This window comes from Andrographis paniculata, unplaced genomic scaffold (assembly GCF_009805555.1).
Source record: "Andrographis paniculata isolate CXL003 unplaced genomic scaffold, ASM980555v1 Contig53END, whole genome shotgun sequence".
NCBI classification, from domain to species: Eukaryota; Viridiplantae; Streptophyta; class Magnoliopsida; order Lamiales; family Acanthaceae; genus Andrographis; species Andrographis paniculata.
Window position 1 is genome coordinate 1,925,812 of NW_026137588.1, and position 11,935 is coordinate 1,937,746.

The 11,935-nt window shown below is 30.7% G+C and overlaps 1 protein-coding gene across 1 annotated transcript; it reads right to left on the reverse strand.

Moving 5' to 3' along the window:
- Nucleotides 1-1,594: 1,594 nt before the first annotated feature.
- On the reverse strand, nt 1,595-2,737 carry LOC127255160 (putative F-box/LRR-repeat protein 23). Its single transcript, XM_051280554.1, has 3 exons — nt 2,409-2,737; nt 1,992-2,146; nt 1,595-1,944 (listed from the first exon to the last, which is right to left on the reverse strand). The coding sequence occupies exons 1-3, from the start codon at nt 2,735-2,737 to the stop codon at nt 1,595-1,597; spliced, it is 834 nt and encodes a 277-aa protein (XP_051136511.1).
- Between the last annotated feature and the right edge of the window lie 9,198 nt (nt 2,738-11,935).

Consider the following 11,935-nt stretch of genomic DNA (forward strand, 5'->3'; position numbering starts at 1 on the left):
ATAAAAATAGAATTTTCTACTCAAAATAGTTTTAGCGACGAAATTAATTTTGTAGTATATAATTTATTTTTAACTATGACATTAATTTTTGTTGCTAAATAACATGTTTTAACTTAAAAAACTATTTTGTAGTTAAAAATATTACATCTAATTAGATACTTTTTTGTACCGAGTACTAATAAGTTTCTTGTTCACAAGAAAGTCCACCACTTCTATAAAAACCACGAATTGTTCATCGACGATGCGGTTTGGTGTTCTTTCCTGTTCGAATTTACCGGAAACATAATCAATCCCTTTATTCAATGATCCAACCTCTTACTCAAATTAAACCGAAAATCTTGTCTATTCCCAAAAGAAACCCAACCCGGTCGGAATATAATTCTCTAGGGTTATCCTCTATCCATATATAAAACGCAACACACAAATATCACAAAGTCCAATATTTGCCTCAACTCTTTTAAAATAATGAAAAAAAAAAGAAAAAAAGAAAGCAACATTCAAAGGAGATAATAGAGAGATAAATATAAGAGAAAGAAGATGAGATAAACGGCAAGGAGATCAAACACGGCCATATTTAACACAGATTTAGGGTGTCATATGTTCAAACACAACAGTGTTCTGCGTAACACAACAATATTTGATCGGAATCAGATGCCACTACAACTTTCTTTACAATTACGTTAGCACAAAAATGATTGTTTAGGTTTTCTATGAAACTAACTTTGATAATTATTTTTAAATGAGACTAGAAATGACGAAAATAGATTTGATTGAGACCATTATTAAATTTTTTCTGTATAAGATCAAACACCAACGACTATATACATATAAATATATGAGACAAGTGCCTATATACATAATATACACAGAATATTCCATCCTTTGTATAAAGAAAAACAAAAATAAAAATAAAATTCAAATAATATTATTCAGTTACAAGTCATCGAGTATTAGGGGTGTCAAAAGTAAACCCGACCCGAAAAACCGAACCCTTTCGACCTGAAATTTTTCAGGTTCGGGTTTGGGTATTTCGGATTTGAAAAAAATCGGGTCGATTCGAACCTGAAACGAAAAAAATTCGTGTCGTGTTCGGGTCGTATTTCAAGTTGACATGATAACCTGAAATATCAAAATCATGTTAGGTTTTGGGTTTCATGTTGACCTGAAATTTTTATTATTATTATTTTAATTTATAATATTTATATTAATATAAAAATTAAAATAAAAATGATATCTTTTAGGTCAATTTAATTTTTTTTGAAAAAATTTTCAGGTCTGTTTTGTGTCAGGTTCGTATCGGGTTTGTTCGGGGAACCCGACATGAAAGAATTCGTGTCGTGTCGGGTCTAGGGTTTCAGGTCATATTTCGGGTTCGGGTCGGGTTCGGATTGACAGTTTTTTTGTTATCCTCATGGCTCAACCCGACGCGAACACGACCCAAAAACACGAATTGACACTCCTATCTAGTACAAATGTAAAAGTCCCCACAAATAGAAATATCAAACAAGCATCGTTTTTTCATTAATAGATATCAGCTAATCCATCTAAAAAACTTCACTTGGACAAAATGGACCAAAAAACAAATGGAAGATCATTAAAAGTAATTGTCAGGGTCGCCAGAAGAGTAGCCACCAAGATCATCAAAATTCCGTCCATAGGCAGTGTCATATCCTGAGTCATAAAAATAGTCGAAATCATCAGAAGCCCAGTGAGGATCATCGATGGGATCATTGGGGAGCTTCAAATATGTCATCTGCTCCGAAATTCGCTTGCGCAGATTCTCAGGTAAATAAATGTCAAAGCATCTACGGATATCAAGCGATTCAAGATGTGGGCAACTGTCGAGAATTGCTTCCAATCCCTTGTTCGTCATCCTGTGACCAAGAAGGCAGAGGTGGTGCAAATTAGGCATGCTTTTGGCAACTGCCAGTGCAATTCCATCGACTATATCAACTTCATTAGGACAGTAATTAGTGAAGGACTCAACTGACGACAAGAGGTGCCAATGTTTTGAATCTCCTTGGGGAGGATGTCATGGAATATAAGATGCAATTCTTCTAACTCCCTGAAATTCTGAACTGCTTCTCCAAGACATCTGCTTGACAAACCGCCATACACTAGCTTTAAGCATTTGAGATTACTGCAACTGTTTTGACATGATGAGAGCAAACATGAAACTCTGAGAGCAATGGAAACCATGCCAAAGGACACAAACAATAAGAACAGTCACATAAGGAATTAAAGGGCAACCTCTATCGTACTTACAATAATAGACCAAGACATTCCGTAAGAACTCGACTCTCATTAATTTAAGCCATTTCATCTCAGTTATGCAAGATGAAAACCAAGACTTCCAGTTTCTTGAAACGGTCGAAACATTGAAAAACTAGAATTTGTTCAAACAGTACCTTCGTGAAATGTACAAAATCAACTCGTTAGTTCCAAAACACTCAATTGTAATGTCGATTAACTGTCCCTGGCTACGATCAACAGCTTCGTGGCACATCATTTCAAGCTTCCTTGATGTTGGGATATCGAAAAAAGGCCCGCTTGGTTCCATGTGGATGACCCTCCACATAGAAGGATCTTTGCACACTCTCCACCAGGCTGTGCATACTCTCTGTGCACTTTCCAGGATCTCTTCGACGTTGAGCCTTCGAAGGATATTGGCTGTGATATCAGCTGGCAACTCAATCCAAGGTAGAGATTTTGATGGTGATGGAGGAGGGATCAACATAGACGAGATGCCATTGCAAATTTCTCTATGTGACTCTTTTTCTTCTTCTTCCCTACTTTTTGTTTCCATTTTCTTTTTGCTTCGATACTCAAATGAACAACGACTTTTTTGGGTGGGAAAAAAAAGACACAGAAAACTGTTTAATGTCTTCCAGGCAGTACAACACTAACAAAAGAAATAATGTTGTAAATATAGCAGATTTAAGGTAATTAATGAAACCATAAGGCAATTAGGGAAAGTGGTTGGATTGTTTCTGTGGGGTTCCCGACACAGAATTGAATGAATCAATGCTTTAATCCATGATCGATTAATTGAAGAATTAATTAGCTACACAATAGAATCAGTTTGGTTTCCAACCCATAGGCATAGCAATAGCCTCACCTTAATTCTCCATGGGAAATAGGAGTATTAAAGTGCATAAATTACTCTACGCATGCCATGCATGGTATTATCAACAGCCTGCCTGCTCTTTAGGGGTTAGCAAAATATCCGAAATCCAAAAATCCAATCCGAACCAAACCGAAATTTAAATTTTGGTTCGGATTTTTCAGATTTTTGGATTGGATCGGATTGAATTTTTAACAAATTTTGGATTTTCGGATCGGATCGGATCGGTATACTTAAAATCCGAACCAATCCGAAATCCGAAATATAACATTTTAATATATTTTTTTATTATACATATTTAATATTTTATTAGAAAATATTATATTTTAATATAAAAAACTCAAATTTATTAATTATATTTTAATATATTTAATTTTTATACATTATATATATATTTAATATTATAAAATAATAATAAAATTTAAAAATTTTAAAAATAATAATAAAAATATTTAGAATTTCGGATTTTTCGGTTTGGTTCGGATTTTTTAGTTCGAATTACGGATTTTCGGATTTCGAATTTCGGTTATTTCATTCGGTTCGGATTGATTTTTTCAAAAATTTCGAATTTTCGGATCGGTATCCGAACCGAAAATCCGAATGCTCACCCCTACTGCTATTGAGCTTCTGCAGAACTGGGAATTTTATGAACATTTAAAGAGTCATACGAAAAGACCTTACTCCGTATCATATATCTTGATTGGGATCATCAGCCGTCTATGAAAAGGCTTACAATAATTAGAGTTGTTAAACTAATCGAGCCGTTCGTGAATTCGGCTCGGTTAAAGCTTGTTCGCTATAGTTAACGATCCGAGCCAAACTCGTTTAGGAACAAGCCCGAACTTTGTTTGCAAAGGTTCACGAGCAGTTGGTTTAAATAATATATTTATTATAAATATTATATATGCATATAAATTTATAAATAAATAAAATATCAATTTAAAATAATAAATAACATAATTGTAAAAAAAAATTTAATTTATATATAAATTTTAAAAAGTGAGACACACGAGTTCGAACAAATTCGAACGAGCTTAATCGAGTCTAAATGAGTCGAATACGAACACGAGCTCAAACAATAAAAACTGTTAACGAGTCGAGCTCGAACACTATGAACGAACTCAAAAGCTTAATGAACAAACACTAATCTTATTTGGTAACGTTAACGAACACTTAAAATTTAACTCAACTCGACTCGTTAACAGTTTACAGTAATGCACGACATGTAGATAAACAAATATAAAAGGTATTTATATTGACGTTTATATAGGAGTTTTGATGTGTATTGATTTGTGGATAATGAATAAAATAATATAAATGTGTATTAAATTTAATTGATAAAATTTATATTGTATGATTTGATTATGAATATATATTATACCTAACATATATATTAAAAATTTTATTTATTTGTATTATAAAAAAATTTATTCTCTATAAAATGACATATATATTGTACATATTTTTTAATCATATAATTATTATAAATATTAAATAAATATAATATTTTTTAAAAAAATTAATTTTTTCTTAATACAATTTTCAATACAATTTTTTTATTTTTCAAATAGTTATATCTATGAGAACTAAGATTTTCAATACAATTTTTTTTTATTTTATTTTGCAGGGTTTAAATCATTCTTTAATTATGTTCTTCTATTTTATTTTTCAGGTTAACAATAATCTTTATATATTTTATTTTATATATTATTATATAATTTTTTAAAATTTACAAATAAAATCAAATATTTAATATAAATATTAAGTATAAAATAAAAATATAAAAATAAAATATTTTATAATAATAAAAAAAAATATTAACAAAAAAATAAAATAAAATAAAATAAATAGAGATAAAAATATAATTTATACATATATTTAAATTCATAATACTTAAAATTTAAAATAAATAATAATAATAATGAAAAACCACAACCTCTCTATTGAAGGGTCCGCTCAGCTCATCGGAATTCTGATAATGCAATTTTGGAAGGTTGATTGGAGTAACCAATTCTATAGAAATAGCAAAATTAGAGGGTGGTAATGCAATTTTGGAAGGTTGATTGGAGTAACCAATCCTATAAAAATAACAATTTTTGCTATTTTTGCAGTTGTAGATTGTACGAAGTTCTAGTTAGGGATATCAATTCGTGTTTTTGGATCGTGTTCGTGTCGGGTTGAGCCATGAGGATAACAAAAAAATTGTCAACCTGAACCCGATTCGAACCCGAAATCTGACCTGAAACTCTAGACCCGAACACGACACGAATTCTTTCAGGTCGGGTTCAGATTGACCTGAATTAGTTTTAGGTCATCCGAAACCCGAACAAACCCGATACGAACCCGACACGAAACAGACCCAAAAAATTTTAAAAAAAATTAAATTGACCTAAAAAATATCATTTTTATTTTAATTTATAAAATAATATAAATATTATAAATTAAAATAATAATAATAAAAATTTCAGGTCAATCCAAAACACGCACTACAAGAAAAAATTATTTTTGTAACAAAACTTTTTTGTCTCTAAATCTACTTTTTCCGTTACTAATGACATTAAAGACGGAATTAGGAATGAAATTACGTTAGCTACGTGAACTTTAGGGACGGAATTCCGTTACAAATATATTATTTTTTTGTAGTGACGAAACCCAAAACCTAACCTGATTTTGATATTTCAGGTTATCAGGTCAACCTGAAACACGACCCGAACATGACACAAATTTTTTTCGTTTCAGATTCAGATCGACCCGATTTTTTTCAAACGCGAAATACCCAAACCCGAACCCGAAAAATTTCAGGTCGAACAGGTTCAGTTTTCGGGTCGGGTTTACTTTAGACACCCCTAGTTCTAGTAGATCTCAGAATGTAGTGAAGGCATATTAGGGAACCTGCCAACAAATACATTGACAAAGGCTTTGATAGGAGTAAAGCTATCAACAATGCGATCTTGGACCTCACGGAGACTGAAGGAAGAATGTCGAAACAATTCTTATTCTATTAAAATAATTCATCTTTTAATTAATTGTTTACTAAGTAAATATATATATTTATCATTTTTTATTATTCATATTAAATAAAGTAAATGATTATAACTCATCTGTTAAAATACGCATAATTTATTAATTTATTTATTTATTTATAAACAAACGGGAGTTCACCGTTAATTTAAATATATTACAAATATTTTTATATTTATACTTATTTACATTAATAATTTCGTAATAATTTTATACATTATAAGAAAAAAAAAAAAACTGTTTACATACAAAATTATCACAAACTATAATTAAAATACAATATTGATTAAACTTAAGTAAATGTATACTTATAAAATGGATAGAGTCAGTATTATTTAACTATAGCAACTATATGTTATTATGGTAACGGTTAGGGTGTTGATTTAGAAAATTCAGTACCGTGTTAATTTTTCAGCACCCGTAATATATATAAATAACATACTACACAATAAGACTGTGTGCGGTTGATTTATAATTACAAGTGTATTGTATAACAGTATGTGGTGTGCTAAAATCAACTATTATTTGTGATGTATAAGACTATAACATGTTGTGTTAGTTTATATGTTATATTTGTGTTATTGGTCATAATTACAAGTGTGTTGTATGACAATATGTGGTATATTGAAATCAACTATTGTTTGTGTTGTATAAGATTATAGCATACGTTGTTAGTTAGTGCGGTTAGTTCGTGTGTTGTAATTGCATTATATGAATGCATATGATGTGTTGTCTGTACAAGTATATTGTCTTATAGCACATAATGTATTGTAGTGTATTATCAACATGGTGTATACTAGTGTACAAATTTGACTGTACCCGAAATATGTTAATATTAATATATATAATAATTATTTAAGTTTTAAATTATATATTATTGAAAATATTTATTATTGATATATAAACTTTTTTTAGAAAATGCTTAGTATTATTAAATTTTGAATTTGTTTATTTATGGTATTGGTTTGAGGTATTTATATATATAAGATATAAAGAAATATATTGATAATATAAAAAATAAATTTTATATTGAATGTTGAGTTTTTGTCAAAAAAAAAATATATATATATAATATATATTAAATATCGTATTAAATAAAAAAATAATACGGCAAAAAATCCTTTGAAACTTAAATAAAATAATACTCCCTCCGTCCCATAATTAAATATCTATTTTCTTTTTCCACGTAATTTTAGAAATATTAGTATTATATTTGAATGTAGTAGGAATAAAGTATAAATGACTAAAATAACCTTATTAGTAGGTGTGATATAAAAGTAATGATATTTGTGTAATATATTGTAAGTTGTAAGGGTATTTGTAATGTTAGGTAGATTATACCGTTACTAAAAAAAGAAATGAATATTTTGTTATGAGACGGACTAAAATGAAAAAATAAATACTTTGTTATGGAACGGAGGGAGTAATATATATATGTTACTTTCTCAATCTACTAAAAAATGTTTAATTTAGCCCTGTAAGAGATTGTTGGTGGTGTCGGGAGTGAACTTGTGACCATGAGATCATGGGTTCAAACTCCGACCCCTCCATGTCTACTTGTCACACATGGTGCGCATTTTTGGATAGCAGTTGCGGGTTCATTTACATATTTTTAGTAAATGTCCGCCCCATAACATATTAGAAATACATTTATAATTATATTTATTAGTATCAATACCATTATGATAGTTTGAGATATTTCTTTTTATTTGATTTGTTTCGGCCATGGATCACTCTTTGGATTGATAAGTGTTTCATTTGAAACAACCCTCACTTCACACTTATATATATATATATATATGTAATATTGTCTTAAAGTATTCAACTATACTTTTAGGACTATTAAGAGTAAGTGACTCAACATCACCACTTTACACTTTGTAACACTCGTAGCTTTTTAGGGAATGGTGATCGAGTGTTCGTGACAAACTATTACAACTTAGTTTTCCTATAGAACCAAGGCATTGGATCTCCAAGTGATTTGGTTGGATTATCACTGTAAATGTCTCTTAATTTGTGGATTTCATATTCATTCTCTTTCGCAGTTTATGCATTTGATCACGATGTAACCTTTTGGTTAGCGGATCTGTAAAGTTTTCTTATTGACATATAGTCAACATTCATGACCCCTCTAGTGATCAATTGTCTCACAGTATTGTGTATCTATCGAATATGTCGTGATTTACCATTGTAAAATTTCATTTTTAGCCTTTGTTTTGTGCAGTTTGGCTATCAAAATATATCATTACCAGAGGTACTATTTTTTTTTTTTTTCCCAAAATGGATCGAGCTCTTAAGTTTATTTCGTGGACTTTTAAGAAATTGCTCCACCTCCGGTCATAAAGACATATCCGCTTGTAGATAACGAATATTTCATTTCAGATATTCTATAGCACCATAGTACCCTTCAAGTACCGGAAGATATCTCGTGTAGTGTATGCCAAAAGTAGAGAGTATATTTTAAATACCTCAAGACTCTTACTAGCTTTACACGATCTACCATTTTTTCCGCAATTTTCTTAAGAGGTAGTACTTACACCCCCACACTTCAAATATTTCTATGAAGGTTTCTTATCTTTCCATAATTTATAAAGAATTTTATCCTTACTTTTGAATGGAATTTTATTCAAAATATAATTTGCAGTTACAACTGCCTCTACAATTTTTGGGTAATTCTGAATAAATTAGCAATGCATTCATGTCTTCAGTAATGCCATTCGATTATGGTGAGTATGATGGTGTTAGTATGATAAATTATGCCACATAATTCTTCATACAAAACTACACATTTGTATCTTCAATCACTTCTAACTGTATTGATATTACATCTAACTGATTCGCTGCATTATTTTTATTATTTTTTCAAGGTATTATTGCTTCTCTTTTTTCCTTTAACAGGTAAATATAGCAATATCTTGTACATGGTGACAATGTTTTTTTCCACCTTAAATTTGCAAATCTTTTAGATCATACACATCAGCGTGAATTAAATCCAATGGCTTCGATTTATTTTTATTTTTATTTGTTTTTACTGAATGAAACAGTAAATTAGCCTCTCTTTTTTTTTTGTAACTTTTTATTTGAGTATTTATTTTTTGAATATTTAGTAAATTACAATTTACTAATTATTTAATAGCATTTAGATTAGTATTATCCAATCTACAATGCCATAAATCGGCACACTCGAAACAATATTTTGTTCCGTCTGGCCGACATCTATCGACACAGTAGAAACGTCGACACCGGATGTGCCTACACTAGAATTTCCAGAAACATCCATGATGTTGGTAATTTGATCGAGCGACGATATTCTTGCAATATATCAAAGTATAGTCGTTTTTACGATTGTTAGAAAATTATTATATCTCGAGAATATCAAATAATAATCGAAAAATAAATTTCGGTATCAAAATAGTTATCGAAATAAATTCAATAATCAATAATAATTTATCGAAATAAATTCGATAATTACGACAATTTTATCGAAATAAATTCGATAATCTCATAATTTTATCGAAATAAATTCGATAATCAATTTATCAAAATAGATTTGATTATCACGTTATGTCAAGGTAGAACCTCTCTTCGTAAAAACGAATATGCCCCAATAGTGCCTCCGGTTCATGGTGTAACGTTCCCAAAGATAAAACGACGTTCGTCTCTGAATTAGGTGGTATCCCAATATTTCGGAGCTCCGGCGAACTAAAATGAGGGGACTAGAGCTATGTCGGGAGGCTTAATATAAGTGCAAATTACCGGAATATTGACCGAAAACTCGCCGGAAATATTTCCGAAAACTTAGAGAGGAAGAAAGGGAGAGAAAAGAGTTCTCTCTTGGTTCGGTATCTCAAATGACGGTGGAGAGGGCCTTTCATAGGCACTCCACCCCTTGGGAAATAAATTTTCCGAGTTGAAACCGTCGGCTCTTAATTCCGGTAACGTCGGGTCATAAATATCAAATTTAATTCCGGTCATAAATATATTATTTGAATTTTTAAATTTCAAATAATAATTTATTATACATGCATGTAATTATAATTTTTTGATTCGGGTGGGTAATACGCGCGTCTAGGGCTTACCGGCATTTATATGCCTAACCACACTATTAATAACCACCGTACTACCCACATACATTTCAAGTCACAAAATAATCGGTTCCGGAAATTATGAATTTAATTTAAAATTAAGTTCTATCGAATAATTAATTAATTAACCGATTTTCCAACACTCGTGTCAATATTTTGAGTTGGTTAGTATATTATGTAAGCATATACTATTAGTTTTTAAACAAATGAATGTTCATGAGATACCATTACAACATATAAAGAAGCGATGGACAACAAATGCAAGTAATAGAATGCAATACGAAAGGAAAAATACATTTAAAAGCAATCTTGAATCGAAAGCGGTATATGTCAATCATATAATGAGGCGCTGTCATGATATTTGTGTACAAAGTAAAACTTATCCCGAAGATAGAATTTTAGTGAGAGATAGATTTGATGATGTTATTTCTGAATTAAAAATGCTATTTGATAAATTAAATTTGCATAAAGATAATTCTAAGTTTGAAAATTGTACCAGTGAAACTTCAAATGTTGTGGTTTCACCAATATTGAAGGAAATGTTTATAATCCTCTTTATGTCAAGCCAAGAGGAGTTAGCAATATCCGTTTAGCCAACCATTAGGATACCAAGAAAACAAAAAAAATAATAATAATTGAATTTAAAATCATTTATATTGATGTCATTTTTTTTGTCTCATTGATTTAAATGTTTTTAATTTAGTATTATAGGAAAAGTTCAAATAAATACAAAAAGAAAAGTTCAAAGATCTCAGATGTCTGGAAATAGACCATCTCAAGAAGTTGAATTGCAACAATCATATATAAATTCACTTCCCAGCAGCTTATCACTTGCAAATGCTGCTCACCCCAACAAAGAATATAAACTTTAGCAGTACTCCTTATTCACACTTTCACAGCCATCAGCCAATTAGAACTTTCTTCTATTGGTGCTTCGGATGTCTCTTTATCAGAGGTTTCAAAACATCTTTGATTTTCTATAATTTGTTGCAAAGTTCTTTTTGTATAATTTGTTCTAATAGTCTTTCATGTTCCTCCAATGATTCAGGTTTTGAAGACATGTAATTCTTCCTCGACACCAAGTGCTCCATCCACCTTCTCTAGAAGTAGTGCTACTACTGAAAATTCAATTGAAAACCTATTAGAAACTTTACACATATTTAATGCCAAATGAATACCAAAAGCAAGCTACAATGTATCATAAGTCCTCACTATTTTAATCAACGCATCTGTGAAGAAAAAACTGAAGCTTTGAATTCAAATTGTTGAATGATGTTTTCAACAATACACAGTAAAATCCGAAAATATTATCGAACTCGAATAATTAATTTGTATGTAGAACAAAACAATAAATGCACGAAAATAAGGGTGATCCCCAACAGGAAATTCTCAATTAATTTTTGTTTGATTGAAGATCATCTTTTCTGAATTCCTCTCAATCATTAAATAATCCTTAAAGAAACGTCTCAAAACGTCACCTGGTCGGTTACTGCAACTGCCATCAACCACCCCATGTATTAATTCCCTACTGACACGTGTTTTAACCGTCTCACCAACCGTTCCTGTCAGTTATCGAATTCAACTGTTCAGCCGACCACTCCCGTCGGCTAACTTCCATCACCGTCTTGTCTCCTTAAAACGGGCCGCTGACCAACCGACCGCTTAGCCTCCGAACCCTTCCGCCTAGAGAAACCCTTGGCCACCT